The following is a 22741-nucleotide window of genomic DNA, read 5'->3' as shown; positions in this document are numbered from 1 at the left end:
ACCAGGTCCCGTCTTATTCGCAAAACCCTTGTAGACCAGTGTAATCAATTTACCAAATCTCGTATACCCAGCAGCAGTGGAGACACCCCAATTTCGGACTCTCGGAATAATTCGGGGAATTATCTGCAACTGTGCCCCTTTAAGAATAAAAAATGGATTTCAGTCGAGAGCGATGGTGATATTCACCGTGTGTCCAGCTATGTAAATCCGGTTAGCCTCTAATCTGAACTGCTTAGCGCAGGAATCTGCATCAAAATGCACAACACCGTCAGCTAAAAAAATTATTAAAAGTCCACGCAATTTCCTAGCGTCTTGAAACTTGCATTTTAACCTACATAATAATTTAATGGGCTACAAAACTGAGTCCCTAAAAATTTTCCACAAATTATGAAGAAAAAATTTAACATTTTTGGGTGTAGAGCTTAGAATCAGCTCTCAAGAAAAATCGCAAGAAATATTTTTAATTATTTCTGTTGCTCGAAAAAGTACTTTGCTTTTCTAAAAGTGAAAACCTATATGTTCAAGCCCAATTCTGCGTAGAATACATAGAGGCAGCTGAGCATTCAAATATATGTCCATTGTTGCGATTGCCGGAAAGATCTTTAATTCCAACATATCGACGGCTGAATGGAAGATCGACCTACATTTTTCGGCAGCCGGTTTGAAAACGCCTTATCTTATTGAATAATTCAGAATTTCATTGAAAAATATGAATTTGGCAGCCAGATGAAACTTGCACTTCATTATACTAAAACTGAATGCTGAATGGGCTACAAAACTGCATACGAAATTTATGCGAAATTTTTCTAGAAATTGTTATAAACTTATACCCTGCAGGTCACTTGTAGAGTTGCAGTTTTGAAATGCTTTAATTTTGTTTTCTATTTAATTTTGCGAAAGTAGTGTAAATACTCTAAATTGCAGCTAGAAGTCATACCAGTTCCGGGCTAAAAACCAATTAGTTGGTGTATTTTTAATATTTGTGGCATTTTATCAGCGAAATAAACGATAGCGATACCATATATGGGAGGTACCAAGCATCCTTGATTTTTTTGTACCAGCCTCAAATTAAAATTTCCGTAAAATCTATGCATCAACTGAGAAAAAAATCTAATTTTTTTCACCAATTCACGATTCGAATCGGAACTAAAAAATCGACAAAAAAAATGGAATCGGTATCTCTACTTTGTAGATAAGTTGGTAGATTACTCTATTAGAACTTGACATCAATACATTAGTTTGAGTGTTTATAAAAAATTAGTGTTTAGAAGAACTTAGCAAATGAATAACTTTTATTTTTAAAAAGTTTATGAGTACTCTGTAAAGAAAAACAAGTTAAATAGGGCCTTCTGTATTCACAGTTAAAGATATGTATATATGTATGTAGGCACATGAATTTGCTTTCCCGCCTGCACGTGTTTGTGCATTTAAAATTAAATTCAAAAACAATTTTAATGAATCATTTTTACTCAACAGATGGCAGATTGACAGTTTTTCTTATCTCGCAGTTGACTTACTGCTCACTTTGGCGAATAATGGAGCTTGACTTGAAATTTGCATTTAATAACAATCAAATACATATTTGTGGTAATGGTTAACTGAAACCGCAATGTTTTTCAACTACAAACATTACGATGTTTGTTTTTCACCTTTCAATTTTTCAATAATCGCTCATTTTATTTACATGTTTATATGGAAAAATAGAAAATATGTATGTAGTTTGCGGTCAAGTTAGTTTCTTAAATAAAATGCGATGCTTTTACGTATGTAGGTATATATGTATGTATGTCAAAATCATAACAATAAGAAAATAAATTGAACTTTCATTTGCTACTATTGCGAATGGCGTTTTTATTTTGTGGGAAATATGCAAAGTAATCTTTATAAATTTCTAATTACATTTTAATTATTCCGAATTGTTAAAGGTAAAAGCGTCACGTTTGATTGAATGAAAATAATATTTATAAATGATTTGCAGTTTTGATAGCAAATTGACATTTGCACAACCTTTGCCTTCGCTTGCAATAAATTGCGAAAGTAGTATATTTAATTGAAAAAACACAGTCATTCGATTACATTTATTTTGTTGGTGTGATATTGATTGCATAGAATGCAATTGATTTAAAAATAGAATTCTAAATTTTTTAATTAATTTACAATGCCACCACAGTCGACAGTTATGTATGTAGGTACATACATATGTGGGTCATTCCATTGGGACTGGTGGGACATTTGACTCCGCATTTGATGAATTGCGCACTATAACTATGTCGTTGGAACTAAAACAACAGTGCAAAAATTTTTTAATATACATAGATAAAAACTAATGTATAAAATTGCTCTAAAAAATACCAAATAATTTTTAAGTCCTTTGTAACTATCATTTGAAAAAAAAACACTATTATTTACCCTTAAAATCGTTTTAATTTAAAATTATGCTGATATAATCTTTATAGAAATATTTCTTTATAATTGACCTTGTGACTGGTGTAAAGTAATTATGTATGCATGTATGAAGTAAAAATTTGCATAGGTAAAAATATCAGTTATTTTTTTATTTTTTAATATTTCTCAACAAATTAATGAAATGTGGTAATTTAGGAAGGGATGACTACTAAATAGAGATAATTAAGGCATTTTAGAATTTATGTCGTTTTCCTCTTTTACATGGATATGGATATGGGTCACATACATATACACAAGTACAGTGGTAAAAAAAAAGCAACGCGAAATTTAAAAAAAAAATGTTGCTTATTTGTCTTTTGTATATTCAATATTTATAATTTTTTATAAAATTATAGCTCATTATCAAAATTATACAAATTCATATTTCAAGCTTTGTGTAAAAATTATAAAAAATCTGCGAAGTTGCATCTTAGTTTTCAACTTTTTATTCTGATTTTTGCGATTTTGAATTGCGTCGATTTTTGATAATTTCCGAATTACTTTATTCGCCATACAAAATTTTGAGAGCGAATAACCTCATTTGTGTTATGAATCGGTGCCTTCTCTAATATTTATCGGAAATATATCGAAGTTTTCACGGGCCTGGTTCCATTCGCTGGCACTTCTAATATTAATAAAATATTCTCTATATAAATTAAAATTGTTGATGATAACTTAAATTTAAGCTCCATCTTCGATATTTGCAGTACACAAAAATAATAATAAATAGCGAAGAACAAGAACAAGAACTAGAGCTGCCAAACGAATTACTAATTTGTGTGTAGTGGAAACAGGGTAATTCACGAATTACTTAGTTTGCAGTTCTATTGGCGTTCCTATAGAACACTTTTTTTATTTTATCGGAACCAGGCACAAAACAACTCGCGAAGAAAACAGCACGCAAAATTCACACAGTCCATTGTACTGTTTTCATGTCAATGAGATGGATGGCAATATGAGTTTTGCCTCCCTGCAGCCTTTCGATGCCTTCCAGTCAGTATTTACGTAGTATGGTGGTTTCGGATCGAGATATGATAGAACCATTACTGGGTATAAGTATTGTTGCTTAAAGCTGTATTAGTTAACCAACAATGCAGGTCAGATCCAGATCTTCTTAACTGGCGCTGTATCCGCCCAAGGGATTCTATAAATATTTCAATAAAGCACGCGAGTCGTTTCGAATACCGTGATTTAGACCCATATTCTTTGGCAAAGATCTCGACCAAATTTTGAAACTACAAGAGTTATAAAAAATAATTATTGCCATTTTCATTACAATTACCATTAACAACCACCACTACCAATATCATTACGAATATATTTATCAATACTATTACCATTATAATTATTACCATTAGTATTACCATTACTATTGCCAGTATCATTGAAATTATCATTATCAATACAAATACGGTTGTCTTTGCCATTAGTCCAGGAATTTTACTAATCTGATTAAAGTCCTTCGAGGTTATTTATAATAATGTCCAATCAATAAGGTGAAATAAAATACAAAAACAAGAAATTTTTAAGCAAAGAAACCACCGCATTCAATGCTCATATACAAAATTAGAAGTACCGTTAGTTTCTTCATGTACAATGATTAAAACTAAACCAAATTGTTAAAGAACCTTTCTCGAGGTACTACCTTTCGGAGTAAAATAGTTATCGGTTCACGTGATCCAAAGTTATACGATAAAATATATACTTATAAAAAAAATACTCCGGCGAATTAATGACCTTTGCCTTTTTTGGAAGTCGTTAATAAGCAATTTATATGGAACAAAGTTTATTATTTGCTAAACAATTTCACGATATGAATCTTATCATATACATATATATTTGTAAACAAGTATTATCAGTGACATTTGAATGACGTGATATTGTTGGATGCACCATTTAAGTAGTGACGACAACGGTAATCAAATGTTCGTGAAAACAGTAATAATTTGCCGCATTATATTCACCTATAATATATTTAGCCATTTGTCTGCAATTAAAAACTTGACATAAAATAAATAAGCAACAATTTTTCCCATGTAATTCAAGCGTTTTATAAAGCGAATCGTATGTAGAATTGTTAACACTTAAATATTGAATGCTCCGCTGCAATTCAATCAATTACGATGGCAAACAGTAAACACTTAAACGCCTTAAATTGATTTGGAATATTTGCATTTCGATTTATGTTCTCAATGGTAATATGTACATACATACAATACAATCCAAATATATGTATGTGCATTAGGGTGCATCACTCTCAAAATAAAAAGGAAACAAACCATATCGGTAGTGTTTTTATGTATATAGGAACATAAAATATATTATATTTTAAAATTTCCGCCAAAATATTTGGGCGAAATATTATGACTAACATGAGCTAAACCTATTTGAAAATACCTTCAAAATTTTAGTTTTTTATAAATAAAGTTACTTTTTAAAAATATTTTTTCTTAAAAAGCACATCAGATGTTAGACGATTTTTAACTTAAAAATTGTATCAACGGATTCAAAATAATTAGCTAATTAGAGAAATTTTCAAATCGGTCGGTAAATCTCAATATTTTTCCTGTGAAAACCGGCAACTTTTTTAGTGGTGCACCCTAGTGTATGTTCATACATATATATGCAAGAATGATAGATGTTCTCTACATCGTAATATGAATGTATGTACAAGCGATAACTCACAAAAAAAAAATAATTTTATACATATGTGGATGTAAGTACGTATGTATGTATGTATGTATACCTGTACATATTTAGAATCCATATCATAGATTGATGTCAATTTTTTCTAAAATACTTGCGTATTACAAGTGGTTGTTTGTACAATTTAGTTTATAAAATGCGTTGATTGCTCTTAATTAGGCCGCCAAATCAATATGCAAACAAATCGCATGGAGATGTACAAATGTCTGCACATATTTACGTTGAAAATGGGACACACTCCACTTAACTGTTTGTACTTTGAGTGGATGGTTGAAAGAAACATGGAAAATACACACACATACACACACATCCCGTCGGAGTAAATCATATAAAATTTTGATTCAACTCTTAAAAAAAAAGAAATGCCTTTCACTTGTAAACGATCCAGTAGAATGAGCGTTAAGCTTGGAGGCTCGGAATTACATATTTAATATTATGCACCTATTTTTCGACTGGGGAAGACAAACCAGAACAAACTGTTCCAAGCCTTAAAAAATGGGCGGAAAAACATTGGACATCCTAACAAAGATAATTTACTAGCATTAGTGCCCCTCAGAGTTGCTGAGGTTAATAATAATATAGGTTGCTATACCAAATATTGATTTGATACTTTTGTTATGCACTCTTGCCAACCAAGTCTGGACCAGTTGCTTTCGCCAATAAATGGCAAATGAAATATATTTATTTCAAAGCACTTTTAGGTATTTAAGAATAAATCATCAAATTTTTGCATAACTGTTTATTTAAAGAAATACAGCAACAACATTAATCTAACTAATTTGTTGCATTTGTTTTGCACAACACTGTATGTACATATGTATGTACACAATTCTGATGCTCGACTTTTCCACGCAGTAAATTAGCTCTTATATATTTATTTACATACAGTGAGTCAAACAAATATTCACAGGGGCGTATTCGTGTTTTCGTACGAAACGAATATCGTGAAATTTTCCCATAATTTTCTATACAAAAATTTCAAATTTTCGATTAGTATGAAAACACAATGTTTTTTAAGTTAAATTTTTCTATAAAAGTATTGTCAAAGCTTTGACAAAGACTATATAAATATAAGTGACAAATTTAGGAAGTTTTCAAAACTTAAAAATTTTTAATCTGAATCTTTAGAATACTTCTGGGTTTTATAGCGCATACAATTTTAGTCTAGGGGAGTGCAAATAAATAATTAATTTTCAGTTAGGAAACTTTTTCAATTCGGAGTTATTCATTTGTAAACTTTCTATGTTGGAGAGGAAATACTTACTTACAAACCCCAAAATAGGGCTGAAGCAATTGTTGGTTTGCCAGCATTTGCCCGCTATTTGAGTCACGTATTCTCTAAAAAATGTTTGAAGGTGGCCATTAATGTACCTACCGTGTAATTTCATGGGAAGGTGTGGAGCTTCGTAACTTTTTTATCAAATCGTCAGCAATTACCCATATAAGGTGATATTACCGGCGAAATTAGATTTTCGCTGTGGTTCTACTGTTTGTCAAAATCATGTATTTATTGCAAATTTTCTATGTTGTGATTTTTACGTATAACTTGTAGTTTTTTGTTTTGTGCCGCCGCTAGCACCTAATATGAATTCGCCTTAGCAATTACCATCAATAATCCGGTTTCCAGGTTTTTATCTCTTTCAAAGATCTACGGCATTCAGTAAAGCAATTAGCATTCCCTTGGCATGATTCTATTAAGCTTTCAAGCCTGGTAGACGATCTCTCTTTAAGATCACTTAATATTTAATCCAAAATTAAGCGGAATTTTGGTTTTCCAGGCGGCTTGCAATAAAGCATATCCATAACACTCTGAATAATGAGCTGACTTCAGTTGTTGTACGAACTGGCCCTTAAATTGCGGGAGGAGTAAGACATAGTGTGCCGTAAGCCAGTTTCAATTTCTGTGAAAGACGAGGAATAGAAAAGCTAGGTTGCTCGGCGCACTTACAACCTCCACTTCGTCCTAGCAGCTCCCACAGCATCAGTATTTGGATAACTTTTACGCACTGTTCAACTGTGTTTCCTTCCATGGCCAGGTTTGCCAAAGCCTGTACTACCAAATCTCGAAAAAAAATCTTTAACATATCAAAAATAATTGCTGTCAAAGATCTGCACCACTCTATATTACTTATGAAAAAGCCTGAGAGTTTTAACGACTTATAATTTGTTCAAAAATCATAAATTATAACTATGTACACCAAGAATATACTTCTTTCCCACACAATCTAATTATATGCATTTCGATTATACTATTTTCCAGGCGAGTTTGGACGTTACCAGGCTATACAATTCTTTCTGCACGTACTCTCTGGCCTAACGGCCGGTTTACATATGCTCTCGCTAGTCACAGTTGCTGCCGTGCCAGAGCACCGTTGTTTCATTGAGGGCATAGACAATAGCAGCTACTCGTACACACCATGGAACTCCTCCGAAATACTCGCAGCCATACCGTTGAAACCGAGCGGTGAACTCGATAACTGTCACATGTACGATGCAGCGAATAACACGGTGCCTTGCGTATCCTATGTCTACGATCGTACCTACTATAAGGACTCACGTGCTATCGATTGGAACTTCGTTTGCGATCGCCGATGGCTTGGTTCGATTATGCAGACCGTTTACATGTTGGGCGTATTTACCGGCGCTGTGACTTTGGGCGGACTAGCCGATAAGATTGGACGCAAAACAGTGTTCTGCTGGTCGGCGCTGTTGCAGTTAGTTATTGGTGTAGCTGTGGCTTTCATACCCGAGTACTTCTCCTTTATGGTAACGCGCTTCTTTCTGGGCATTTTTGGTTCGGCAGGTGCCTACATTTGTGGTTTCGTACTGACTATGGAGCTGGTGGGCGCAAGCAAACGTACCGTTTGCGGTATTGCATTTCAGGTTTGTCAATTAAGATTTAACAAAAATATGTATGTACGTAAGTGCTGTAGTAAATAAATAACTGTTTGACGTTCACTTTGCAGGCTATCTTCGCTACTGGCATTATGCTAGTAGCCGGCTGGGGCGCACTCATCAAGGAACGTCAGCTGCTTCAAATCGTGTATGGCCTGCACGGTCTGCTGCTCGTCGGTCATTGGTGGTGGATGGACGAATCGCCACGTTGGCTATGGATGCAAGGGCGTGCCGAAGAGGCAGTTGACATTGTGATCAGAGGTCTGCGCATTAATGGCTCCGGCATACCGGTCGATAAGAATTATTACATACAAAAGTCCAATCAGCAGTCCGCCATGGAGGAAAAGACGTCGGCCGGTTTAAGTGACCTCTTCCGTACGCCAAACTTGCGCATTAAGACCATAAACGTCTGTCTCTGTTGGTTCGCCAACTCATTGGTCTACTATGGCCTATCGCTAAGCGCCGGCAAGTTGTACGGCGACCCCTATCTGATACTCTTCATTATGGGTCTCGTGGAATTGCCCAGTTACTTTACGATTATGGTTGTATTGGATCGACTGGGACGACGCCCCATAACCAGCTTACTCATGCTTGCCGGCGGCACTTGTTGTATTGTGGCCACGTTTGTTACCCAAGGTAGCACCACTTCAACGGCCATTGTGATGATGGGCAAACTCTTCATTGCCGGCTCTTTTGCCGTGATCTACAACTACTCGGCCGAGCTGTTCCCAACAGTCGTGCGCAACTCGGCCATGGGTCTGGGTTCCATGTGCGCGCGTTTCTCAGGCGCACTTACGCCACTCATTACGTTGCTCGACTCATTTGATCCGAAAATACCTGCTGTGCTATTTGGAATTATTGCGCTACTATCTGGGTTCTGGGTTATGTTCCTACCGGAGACAATGAACCAACCGATGCCCGAATCGCTGGAAGATGGCGAAAACTATGGCAAGGGCGATACGTGGTTTGCGCAGTGCGCCGGACGCAAACCCAGAAAAGACAGTATTTATCCAGATGATCCCGAACAGATGGTGCCACTGAGAACGATCGACAGGAAGTGATTTGGAAGTGAGGGGTAGTGGGGAGGGGAGGGCGACTGCACTTGCTATGCCAAATTAAATCTGCCGATACTCTGTATGTTCGTTAATTTTTCGTTAATTTTTCTTTTGTTACATGTTTCGTTAAGTAGTAGAATGTTTTCAAACTGTTTCCTCACCGTAGCATTGCATGCCATTTCGCATACACATAATTGCCTTTATTGTTAACTTCAATCAAAAGATATGCTTTCATATACATGTATATGTATATACAAAAAACATATTTACCTTTAACAAATATTTAATGAACGATGCTTTCGAAGAGTTGCAACACAAAGTACATTCCTTGTTAAATACGAATAAAAGTAAAATATTAAAAATATACATAAAAATATTTTGATTAAAATTATAAATAAAACAAAAAAGGTACCAAAAATTAAAACTGCGTGATTTATTCGTTAAGCTGTTTGCTAAGAGTAGGCAAATTTAGGTTTTTCTAAATAGCAGTAAAAATCAGTGTTGCCAGGTTAACGATTTGATCGTCATTTGGAAGATTTTTAACTGTCTTGACGATTAAACGATTTCGACAAGCAAATGACGATTTTTTCATTGTGTGGAGTTTTTTATTGCCAGTTGTTTTAGTGGGAATTTTTCCTTTTTTTTTAGTTTTCCAGAAAATTATCGGGCTTTTAACACTATAACACAAAAGTCTTTAACGCAAACTAAAATATTTTTATATATGTATTCTAAAATTATTCTGTAAGTAGATACCATACTTCTCATTTCATTCCTTTCTTTTGAATTTTAAGGTTTTTTGGAATTACCTCCAACACACAAGGGTTAAATAAATATTTCTAGCAGGAAATTTTGTTATCAGCTTAGTTCATTGAATAATATGTATGTAATTTATCTAAATGTAATTAAAAATATTTCTGTTATAAGTAATGTGAATTTTAGTAATTCGTAAAAGTTTAATTATATTTATTTTTTTTCGTATAACAATCAGCTGCCCAAATTTTTCCGGAAACTGTTTATTTTAATATTTTGTGCGTTGACGATTTTTCAATACAATGGACGATTTTCGAGAACCATTTTGATGATTTCTATGTTCAACTATCTGGCGCCAGTGGTGAAATTGCTGACGTTTAATTGTGTCAATGTCAAAAATTATGAATTCTTCATTTATAATAGCTAAAAACATAAATTTTTGTAAGTATAAGTTAAATTTAGTTATATTAGGTTTAGAAAAAATTTCTGCCAAATTTTTCAAAAAATTCATCAACAGATTGTTATTACTTGTCACATAAACTGTACACACACCAAAAATTATAGTCAAATTAAAAATCCACTAACTTTTTAAATTAGAACGCCGTCATTTTGGATCCATCATTTAAAATTTTTGAAATCAAAAGTTGGCTGCACCCCAACTTCGTTGGAAGCGATTAGTTGAAATGCCGTTCACACCAGGCGATTTTTTCTTTCAACTAGAAGTTGTCTGTAAAATCGCCTCATGTGAACACCGCATTATCCAGCTCTGCTGTACATATACTTATGAAGAAAATGTTCACATCTAGCTCAAATTTGAAGATAGAAATAAATAAAATAAATATTTGAGACAAAGTTTTACTTTCCAAAAGGCTAATAATTCTGCATAGTTGCAATGAAATCCATTTAAGTTTATTTTAGTTCTACACTGATAAATTATTTATTTTGAATTAACTTTATTATTTGAATATTTTTTTTTAATATCTATAATTAATTATCGTTATAAATAATTAATTTAATTTTTTTACATATATATGTATCAGTTATGGTTATTTTACAACTTTTTCTTATAACTAAACAACTTTAAAATACAAGTATTCGTACTTACACATTAACAGACAAACAACTGCCATTATTGGTACATTTTTAGTTTGCAGCGAAAATGAGCAGGAGGTCGTCCACTCAGAGATTTCAGCTTTTCGAATGCTCTCATATATGCAGGAATACCTATCAGATTTCACACTGGGATTTCTTCGATGAAATTTTATTTTTTGTGCTTACATTTATGTATTTTTAAGTATAGTTTTTTTTATTTATTTTAGGTAATTCAGCATGTTTACATGTTAAACTCCGAATCACACGGAAATAAAACCAACATTTTTTTTGTACATAATTTTCGTTTTATCATTTTTGAAAAGTTTAGGTTGAAAGAGCATAAGTAGTACATCTAAGTCGGAATTTTCTTATTTGAATGTAGTTTATGAATACCAAAGTTTTTTTCTTTTTAAATTGGCATAGTACCTTTGTGGTACATTACATTAAAATAGGACTGTGCAAGTCTCTAGTTTTTGTTTTAATAGGAATTTTGTTCTTTCTTACAAAGTTTTTTTGCTATGCCATCTTAATATTGTAAATTTAGTTTTTTATATCAAATAAGTAAAAATAAAATAAAAGAATTTAAGTCTTTGGCGAGTTTCTCCTACGTTTTCTTGCAATTTTGAATCTTACGCGGACCAGAAATCGAACCAGGGACAATAGCAACAGGTAGTATGGACCACTTATCTATCACTCGTCTACTATTGAATTACGATTGAAGAACGCATGTAAATTAAGAAAAAAAAACACATTCACGAATAAACGAAATCGAAACTCGAAATTCAACGCTGTATCACCCTTACCAAAAGGTGCTACGATGGACTGAGTAAGCAACCAAGAAGTAAAGTCCTCTCCGCACATTCGAAAACCAAACCGCCATCCAGCTGCTTACCGTTCGATTTATATGCTTGATACGGTAGGCAAGATCCTGGAGGGCATTACAATCGAAGCAGTGGAAAGGCGGCCACAATTGAATACTGCCTCTTCGTTACCCTAGATGTCAGAAATACCTTCTATTCGGCAAACTGAAATCGGAGGTGTTACTCATCACCAGTGTTGCCACTCAAATTTTTTTTACCCTACCACAATTGGTACAAAATAGCTCTCAGCCTACCAAAATGTGACTTTCAATGAAAGTGTTATTCAAATATTATAGCATATGTATGTAAGTAGGTATGATACTTTATTATAAAAAAATTGAATAAAATTTACTTGTCCATAATTTGTCTTCATATGCAGCTCTTTTTGGGTTAAATTGAAGAAAAAGGTGCGAACTCAAAAGCAGGCTTTGAAAATTACATGTTTTTACTTTTGCTGACAGCATTAAAAGCTGTCAACTATTTTTTTCCTAAGCGAGAAGAGGGAAATAAAGTACAAATACTTTCCCTTCACACTTCGCTTTAGCGAAATATAAAATTTGGCAATTGTCTAATTATTTTATTCTAACTTAAAAAAACTGTATGGATTAGAAGACAGTCAAGAACAACTTTGACATGTCCCATTTCTTTTTTCTTTTTCACATCATCCATTACATTAACTCCCGAAAAAAGAGATACTTGAAGTTTTATAAAACGAATTATTTATGTGATTGGCCTACCAAAACCCCTCGAAAACTACAGCAAACCAACCAACCTACCAAAGCCTTATTTTAAGAAATGATGGGCCGAAACGGCAACGCTGCTTATCAGTGGCCGTAAAGTACGAGAGGAGGCGAAGGTCTGTATCAGTGGGTGTACGATACATTCGACGCGAGATTTAAATTCAATGAGCACCTGCATTACATTTGCGAGAGGGCTGCCAAAACAAACTGCGATCCTCAAACTCTATGCATTAAGGGTTTGTTCAGCTTTTCGGACGGTGTCGTAAGATGCAGCCCTTGTGGCGGCTGGGCTGCAACCTATTGATTTACTGGCGAAGGAAGCTCATCCAGCGTTCCTGGCTGCTCCACAGCATTGAACACACGAACGCTCGTAAGAAGGCGCACCCTATCCGATTGGCAGGAACGATGGGACACAGCTACAAGTGGCAAGTGGATTAATATCGAGACCTCGATTAGTAGGGCATACAAGTTAAAACGAGCCGAATATGCATCAAAATGAATGGATGAAACACAATTTAATTTATTTTGCCGAATGTTACGTGACCGAGGGCCATACAAAGGGGAAAGGAGCATTCACTGCGGCAAAATGCTCGCATGGTTAGCAGATTTGATGGAAAGGTGGACAGAAGCAGTTAACAGTATTCTCCAATGGTTAACTCCATTGATAGTATATGGTGAAATAAAGAATTATGGAAAGGAACACCTATGTACATATACCAGAAGTACGTGGGTCTGGGAAGTGCCAGCAAAGATTGCAAAACTCCAACGTGCAGTTGGCGAAGCAAAAAACTGTGTAACACTAGGAGCCAGAGCAAGAACAATACAACATTCCACACAGATGTTCTAAGCCCAGTCTATATCCTAGGAGGGGTGTAAATATGTTGTCCAACTTGTATTGTAAAGCTTTTTGTAGTGTCCTTTGATTTATGCTTTCATTTATCTCATCTAGATACTGCAAGTAAAAAAAAAAAATCGAAATTGTTTTGCAAAAATACTTCTAAATAAACCAAAGTACTTCATACCAAAATAATCAGAAAATTACAAACCAAAAAGAAAGAGTTGTTGTTATGCGGATTTAGCAAGAACTAAGTTTTTCGAATTCCAATATAACTTCATTATAATTTTTATTAAGAAAACAATTTTAGCACTTAGCATAGTATTACATATTATACAATCCATATACATATATAACGTTTTTAAAATTTTAATCACAATTTCGTTATACATATTAATTTAAATTTCATATATTTACAGTGATTACATTCATACACACGTAAACAGTTATGCGTAAATCCATTTCGTTCTTTTTAAATTTGTTCATTATTTTTTATTATTTTAAGTGTATTACTGTTGCTTATATTATGCTTTTATTTTTACTTCTCATCTCCATATCTAGGTGAATTTTTAGTAACATCTGTTTCAAATTTTTTATCATACATAATAGTCATTTTTATATTTTATTTCAATTACATATACATTTTTTTCATAATCACTTAATCTACTTTATACTTCCTTTATTTAATTTCTTGTTTTAATTTTTTAATTACTCTTTTTTTTTTTAATTACTGCATATGCATATATGTATTTGTGTTACTTTTATTTGCATACATACCTACAATCGCTTAAAAAACGGTAAAACTGTTTCAACATAATTATTGAAGTTCTTTATAAATTTTAAATAACTGCCATTTGTTGATTGATTTCGAGTATTAAGGTGGACACTATTCGTTTGTAAATAGGTTTATATGTAGTAACCAATAAGCTTGGAAATTTTGGATATAGGCTGGTGTATAAAAATTATATGTAGGTTATTTAACTTAATATATTGTTTTTTTTTTTAACTAAAAAAAAATATCAAAAAGCTCTACATCACTTTTAAATTTGTAGTGAATTCAATTAATTTAGGCAAATATCATTTAATGCATTAATTTGAAAACCGAGACTCCTGCGGCCTAAATATTGTACAAAAAATTCGAAAGTTCAAAAAAATATGCAAGTATTAAACTGAAATATTTTCAAAACAAAAAAAGTTAAAATTAAATAACAATAAAATAAATCGTTAAAACATGGGACAACTGACGCTTTGAAAACTTCTTTTGCTTACAAATCTTTTTTTTTTTATAAAAATTTGTAATATACTATGTACATAGTTTGTAAATAAATGAGGAATGAATTAACCTTTATGAATTCTTGGTGAAATTGCTTAGAATTTTCCTAGTTCATGCAATAAGAGACTGCAATATTATCTATGAAAAAAAATCGCACGACAATGCATAGCTAGAAATGTCAAAATAATGCGAGAAAGCTATAAAATATCGAAGATTTGAATAATATATATATGACGCCCAAGTGTGCAGAAGTCGACATGCCAAACGCGAACACCACTCAGATTAGGCGCATAATGTGTGGAGTGCTTTAATCATAAAAAATTTATTTTATTACAAAAAATCGAAATTTTTTCTTATACAATTTTATGTGCATGGGATTTCATTATGAAAATCTAAACTTGATAACTGAAATATGTAGTAGATATTTTTTTTTATATGTAAGTAAAAATGTTGAGTGTCTTAAAACTTTATTTTGAAGAATTTTTGCGCAATTCAATTGTTAACAATGTTTTCACTTTACTTCTTCATTGATTGTATACATTTTAGTAGAATAAAATTTTAGTTAGAATAAAATTTTTCACAATCAAAACGTTTTTGGTAATAAAATAAAATATAAATAACTACAAAATTCAAATAATCATTGGATTGCGCTTACACAGAGTTGCATATGTATGTGTACACTTAGACATATGTATGTATATGTAGAACATAACTTAGATTATCGTTAAGTAGGCTCAAGAGGAAATCTTTAGTTTCTCAGTGGTAACTTCAACTACATATTCAAAACTTTTCAGCTACAATTGGTTTTTGTTTACAAAAATTAACAACAGTTTTTATTTTATGTACACATACATACATACATATATATATGCACCACTAAACTTCTGTTTGCATTAACTAATTACTTTTTATCTTTAATCATTTTAATTCTTATGCTATCAAGTGCTCAGCACCTGCTCCTAGGCTTAAAAATGAGTTCGTCTGCGGCGACAGCAGCACATCCTCCCCCATTCCTTCTTACGCGCGCTCCGGACACTTAGTCTGCACAATGGCCGGCTTCGGTGTGACCGCCAGTGTTGGTGCGGTGGTCACAGCTCCCTCTGGCAACATGGCCGTATGCACAATAATACCCGGCTGATCCTCGCTCTGCGGGTGCAGTTCGTGCGATTCGCCTGGCGTTAAGCTGGCCAATGCCGCCAACAGATCGTGATTCACCAGCGGCTCATTCTCTTCGCGTGGCTCCCAACCAGCTGGCGGTGAAGCGGGTGGCGAAATTAGGAATTGTTTAACTGGCGCTGGCGGTTGCAGATTTTTATTCGCAACTGGCGTTACCGGCTGCGCAAAATAACAGGTTATCACTGTTTTCTTATTAAATTCGTATTGATGCAATTTGATGCGCGCATTGGCCGCCGCTATGGCATTGTCGTAGTTGACGCGCAAACGTCTGAAACTGCGTAGCCATTGGAAGGTCGCCGAATCGCAAAAGGTGCGGAAGAGCTCTTCCATTTCCTGCTTCAGCGCTGGATTGGTAAACACCTCCGAGTGTATGTTCGTCACAATAATCGATGTGGGCAAATCATCAAATGAATCTGGATCCACTGGCTCTTGTTCGTTATCACTGTCTACTTCGCCATCGGGCAATGTGGGATGTTGGCTGGGCAAGCCATCGGCTTGATTTATGAATATATCTTGATCGGGTGAAAGTTTATCGATGCTGCCGGTGCCACTATTTTGTGTTGATTTCAGTTTGGCATTGTTGTTGTGATTTGTGTCACCGTTGGCGTTGTTACTGCTATTGTTGTTGTTGTTGTGCGTTGTTGCCTCATTCGCCTCGGTAGGTGGTGTATTGGCGCGCGACGCAGACATCTTCGTTGTGTGTGTATGTGTGTGTGTGTTTGCTGGTTTGTGGGCGTGGAGTCGTGTGCCTCAGTGATTGAGCGCGCAAGTGGACGGGAGTTTAAATTTGTTTGAAACTGTTGGAAAAGCGGCCAGCTAATGAGACGAGCAGAAGTATGTGGTCTGAAAATAAAAATAAATATTTATTCTTAGTACGCGGATATTAAAGCATTTATGTTTATTTGTGATTTAATTAGCTGTGGAATATACAGTGACTCAAACAAGTGTTCACGTGTTCATGTTTCTTTTTTCAATATTCAAAATTGTTTTCAAGTAAACCATTATCTAAAATCATTTATCTAAATCAAAGTTGCAAACCAAAATTAAGGAAAATTCAACAAATTTTCATCAAAATTTCGAGCCTTTTCATCTGCGTTAGGTTTTCATCGGGAGAATCACAAAAAAAGCATCATTTGTATTCAGAACATTAAAAAGCGTAAAACACTCCCAAAATACCTTCAATCATCTCCAGTTCGCTTCATACTGCGTAAATTTTTATATTACTTACTTAACCTCAAACTACATCTTAAGCTTAATCAACATCTGGATTTTCTGAATCCCTATTTTAATCCCAATTTTAACGCAGGCGACAACAGCGATATAGAAGAAGGAAGAGAGCACGGAACCTAACCCTTTCCCCGACGAAATCAACTGAGACCCTCTGCCTCATGCCGATTCTGCCCTACGTTGCGCCTGTTTGGTCGCCGGACACTATTTGGACGCAGTGGATAAAGCTGCAACCTTGTCAGAGCGAAAGGATGCCTTTTGATGTCGCCCGAGCTGAACCTTCACGTCGAGGCACAAAAACAATCTCGGAAAACAGTTTTTAATGGGCGCCATAGTCGTATGCACCCTAACAGACCCTTGCTTGAGGAAGAGCCTCCGCCCAGGCACGTCAGAAGGCATCTTTTCGAATATATGGACGTGGTCCACACCTACTTAGAATAACTCTTGGCCCGACAACGTACATACAAATGATAAACGGCATTCATAGAAAGTCCGTCACAACTTACCACAGCTCTCGACCTATGAATGCCGTGATCGGAGCCCAAACATTACCGCCTATCGCGATTCTGGCAACTACTGTCTTGAAAGCTCTTACTGTCTTTCGAAAGACCAATTGAAAGATCTGCTAACGTGGAGGTCTTAACGTTATGCTGCTCGCCTTTTAGCAATAAGCTTTTCAAAAATTAAATTAAAAGAACATTTTCCTTAAAAAAATAGAATAAAATTAAATAAAGAGATAAAAAAATAAAAAATTAAAATATTTCTTAAAATTAAATTTAAAAAATATCTTCTTAAAACAAATAACAAATAAAAAAACGAGAATATAGTACATACTTATAAATTAAATATAAAAATATATATTTTAAACAAAATCTTAAAATTGAAGGAAAATCAAATTAAAATAGATAAAAAATAAAATGAGATCCTAAAATTCAGATGTAATAAAAATTATGTTTTTAATTAATTTAATAATGAGATATAAAAATTCAAGGAAAATGAAACTAACACAAGAAAAACAAATTATGTAAATAAAAAAAAATTAGTTTTTAAAAATGAAATGAAATAAAAAAATATTAATTTTTTATTTTTAAGCAATTAAATCTAAAAATTAAAAGAAAACTAAATTAAAAATAAGAAAAAAATGTATTTTCAGAAAGATACAAATAAAGTGAGTTACTAAAACTTAAATTAAATTTAAAAATATGAATTTTTCTTTAAAAAAAAATAATATTTAAAAATTAAAGGAAAATTAAATTAAAAATTAAAATAATGGCCATACATTAAAAAAAAAAATGTTGCTGACCTAGACTGGAACAAGGATCTACCGAATAAGAGGCCTCTGCTTTGCCCACTCGGCCACTGCGACTGTTGGAGCGACGCGAGCTAAATGATATGCAAGTAGTGCTTTCTCTCAAAAAAGCTTCTCTAAGACTTTTGCCATCTGCCTCTCATTTGTCTTACGTAGGACATGTTACTACCTTAGCCAGAATTTTCCTGTAAGTATCACGACTTTTCAATCAATAATGCCTACATATATAATAATTGAAGGAAAATTTTCATTGAAATAACCAGCGATGCATCTCGATTTTTGCGATATCTTTGGCAAATAATATTTAATCGTTACGTAATTTTTACCAGCTTTAATACCCGATGAACTCAGAGGTATGTGGCCACGATTTGTTGACAAGTGTTCAGTTTCACAAGTTTACAATAATATTTTTTTTTCATCGTGATGGAAAATATAGGTTTCAGAATTTTTCATAATTCGCAAACAAGAGCAAATCTGAAAAAAAAACGAAGTGTACATCCGGAATCAGCGACCCACATATACCCTGGGAACAAGAATGGCGTTTTGCCTTATTTGGCTGTCGACCAGTGTTATATGGCAAACAAAATTTGCTGGCAGGTAGTGCCCCAAATATACTTTAGAAATACATATAGCTGGCGGTCAAATATTGCCGCATTTTTCAGCACTTTTTAGTTGACGCCTGTCATATACGACGCCCAAAGGAAATCTCTCATTTAAGCAATCAAACAACAAATATTTGAGCAAACACTAACTTAATTAAGCGTTTCTATCGGTTTAGCATTCGCTAAAGGCGACGTTTCAAAATAGCCCTTTCCACTTTGATACGAGTATGTTGGCCTATTCATACAGTTACTTTTTTTGTTATTGCCTCCATAGCATGCTTACGGCTAACAAACATTTTCAATTCACTCACTTTTTCACTGGCTACGATAAATATTTGTTTCTATAAACATTTATTTTTTTTTGTGTCTTATCCTTTTGGTCTTCATTGTTCTTGCTGCCCAATCAGCTTGTTTGCATCAACAAACTAGCAGTCATTTCAGCACATTGATAGAATAGTGTCCTTCCGTAGTTGGCTTTAACTTTGAAACGTGGCCAATGTTGAAGTCAAGCCAGGCCTTTGAAAAAAGGTAAGCGGATCAGCGAGCGCATCCGGTGAACAATGGCGGTCGCCTCGTTTGGCTTGCCGTAAAATGAGTAGACAATGCATGCAGATGTATGTATGTGTGTAATATAAAATGATAATATTTAAGCGCTTACACTTTTGCTGAGTGTTTGGCCGAGCTTCTTCGCCCACAGTTTTACGCCGCCTCCGAACGGCAAATGGATTTTTGTGAGAAGCTTTTTCATGGCAGAAATACACTCGGAGGTTTGCCATTGCTAGCCGATGGCAGACCGATGTTAGAATAAACTCTTAACTCTAATTTAGATGTTGCTCACCAAGGATCGAATGCAGGTCCTGCGGAGTGGTCGTACGAACCTCTAACAATGAAGATAACTATTTTTTGGCAGAAAATTAAAAAAAAAAAAATTCGCCTGCGCTTTGGCTGGGAGGTAAAGTGGAATGCATATGCAGTCCCAGTCAGTTTTCCTTTTGTTTGTTTAGTTTTCATTTATTTTTTATAAAAATTTAGCATATTCTACGTATAAATCTGATTTTAGAATTGTATAAATAGTAAAAAAAAAACATATCAAAAAAGGGTGTGCTCTCCTAATGACCTGCAGTGCATAAGTTAACTATATTTTTAGAAAAATTTCGGGTACACAGTTTTTGTAGTTTAGTATAATAAAATGCAATTTTCAAGTGGCTACAAAATACGGTTGATTTTTGACAATTTTTTTCGGTGAAAGTGTCATACACTGCAGGTTACTAGGATAGCACACCCTTTGTTGACATTTTTTTTTTTAACTTTTTATAATATTTTGAAATCGGATTTACACGTACAATATGCTACATTTTTATACGAAATAATGAATATATGTATGTATATGTACATACATATGTATGTAGGTATGTAAGTGCGCATTCGTTCGAACTTGCCCCTTTCCCAGAAAAAGCATATCTAACTATTTATGCTTGCGAACAAAATATGCATCTTTTTGCTGGTCTTTTCGTTCTACCTACGCGCACTTTTAAGCCGATTTGCTGTAAAGAGTCAAGCGTCGGCAGCTGGACACTGAAATGGGCTTTTATTTTTGTACTACTTCCATTTTAAGCTCCCGGCTGTGAGCCTGTGTATTCTCTGCAAGTTGCTTTTTATGTACATAAATATTTCTCTACATCCTCCGCTAGCTGATAAATTTATGGCAGACATGCTACTTAAAAGAAACTAAGGATTATACTAGTAGTAAATATTTTAATAATAGCGACTACAAGCTGATTTAATTGAATAAAAGCGAATTATAAATCCATTTGCCGAATCCACTTTGCAGCCTTCGACAGCTATATTTTTCAGCTTTTTAAAGCATTTTTACAAAGTACATTTAGACCTTGCAATGACTGCTCTAAATCGCATAATACTATACTTGAAGAGATCATCCCTCAACTAAAAATATGTAAGCATTCGCACCGATACACAACTGATGCTGCTGGCACCTAAAACATAACTCGCAAGCCAGGCTCTAGAATGCCAAGCGGAAAAGAATCTAAAAAAAAAAATGAAAGAAGTCTGTGCCCTAGGTTAGGTTAAGTGAAGGTGATTACTGCTAGGTTATTGCGTCCATTGCCGCGTGCCTCGCATTGGTCTCGCCGAGCCCATCTGGGCCAGTTAGAAAGTACAAAATCGTACAGTCTCCTGTCAATACACCCAACAGAATAGAGACATGTGGAATTGTGAACCTAAGGAAAACCTAAACCCGCCCACAACCCAACCTCCGCCAGAAAGACATTGTAGTGACGCAGTGGCGTACGCTAAGCTGACACGACTCCGAACTTTCCAAGAGAAGCACAGAAGTAGTCGAGGGAATTGGTTTTTATCTCTTTTCTTGGTAATACTGGCTCGTGATTTTCATACCTGGTGAGCTCATAAGCTACGCTCTTCCTGGGATATCACTATGACCCCGTCACAGAAAGCGAATTTAAGTAGGCGCTCTCCTACTAACTTCGATCGCACCATAAGCAAGCCCAGGGCACTGATTGCCGCCTGCCTGATTGACTTGATATTAACTTCTCTTACCGCCATCGGGCACATCAGCAACGATTCGAATGATTCTTTAATAGCAGCAACGTCTGCTTGGAGAGTACTACAGTGATCCGGAAGCGTAAATTTACGGTTGAAGGGGAGTTCCTTTGAAAATACACTTCCGTCAAACTTAGACCCATCCGACCCATACCGACCGAGTTCCGTCTTACTAAGATTTACCGCAAGTCCATAGCTCGCAGTTGCGTTAAGTCATAGAGAGTCATTAGTCTCACCATTTCGTGTGACGTCATCTGTATATTACTGTATTCTCTACTAATCCAAATTTGTTCAAAATAATTTTAATGAGCAAACTCCAGAAAGTGCTGCCATTAAAGTTCTGCGCAGAGTTAAGCCTTACAATGAAGAGAAAGGGCTCTCCATAATCACCTTATACCAAATAAGTTTGGCATCTCTGTTATGAAAGAATTTCTACATATGTATTGTGGGCACATATTTACATACATAAGTATGTAGTCACCTGTATGTGTACAAATTTACAGACGTCATTCAAGTACTTTTGCAAAGAGTTTGCCTTTATTACTTTTATTCCTACTAATTAAAATATGCAAAAGTTTTAATCAAAAATAAACCTAGTACATATGAACATACGTATACCTGCATGCACATATAGATCCTTTAACTTATTGAATCATTTACAATTATGAAATGCGATAACTGGCGCTGAAGGCAACGTCTAATAAAATAAAATGCCATAAAAATGTGCAAGACTTCGTATGTGATACGTAGTACGTGTCCAACCAGTAAACGTAAGAACTTTCGAATGTCGTAAAAGAAATCATAAACAAAATAACAATAAATCTTTTTATGACCGAAATGTGTGCCAAAAACTCTTCGACATTTACTTAATAGTGTAATGTATCGAAATCACATCTCTTAATCAAACCAATAAAAATAGCGAAACCAAATATCTATTTGTTATTTTTTTTTGTGCGGTAAGTAGAAAGCTAATTCTTCCCAATAAACCATATGACAGAGGTCGGTCACTTCGGTATGAGTCTAACTTTGCTACCCCACACACATGCTTTTAACAGTTTTTTGGGTGACGAGCAATAATGTCAATGGAATTAATATCACTGACATTGATACCCATAGATCACATTGAATAAAAGCCCTCGATATGTAAAAATGAATTGAGAAATTCTTATTATTGTTACTTACTATTAAAAAGCGTATTA

At 34.5% G+C, this 22741-nt stretch overlaps 2 protein-coding genes across 5 annotated transcripts in view; one reads left to right on the top strand and one right to left on the bottom strand.

Moving 5' to 3' along the window:
* LOC118738730 (organic cation transporter protein) overlaps window positions 1–9503 on the top strand; it is a 42930-nt gene extending 33427 nt beyond the window's left edge. For all 4 annotated transcript variants that reach the window (XM_036469686.1, XM_036469665.1, XM_036469672.1 and 1 more), the window contains exons 3-4: window positions 7412–8034; window positions 8118–9503. In XM_036469686.1, the coding sequence (XP_036325579.1) occupies window positions 7412–8034; window positions 8118–9107 (1613 nt within the window). In that variant the 3' untranslated portion in view covers window positions 9108–9503. The remainder of the gene's footprint in view (window positions 1–7411; window positions 8035–8117) is intronic.
* Window positions 9504–14398: 4895 nt separating this feature from the next.
* Window positions 14399–22741, bottom strand: part of LOC118738710 (protein sarah) — a gene marked incomplete in the record, with an annotated part of 154592 nt that continues 146249 nt past the window's right edge. Inside the window, 1 exon segment of the mRNA XM_036469638.1 lies at window positions 14399–16670. Coding sequence (XP_036325531.1) covers window positions 15669–16517 — 849 coding nt within the window.

The sequence above is a fragment of the Rhagoletis pomonella genome, unplaced genomic scaffold, assembly GCF_013731165.1.
Source record: "Rhagoletis pomonella isolate Grant_MI unplaced genomic scaffold, Rhpom_1.0 Rhpom_scaffold_00001, whole genome shotgun sequence".
NCBI classification, from domain to species: domain Eukaryota; kingdom Metazoa; phylum Arthropoda; class Insecta; order Diptera; family Tephritidae; genus Rhagoletis; species Rhagoletis pomonella.
Note: the sequence above shows the minus strand (reverse complement) of the source record. Positions and strands in the feature narration are given on the sequence as shown.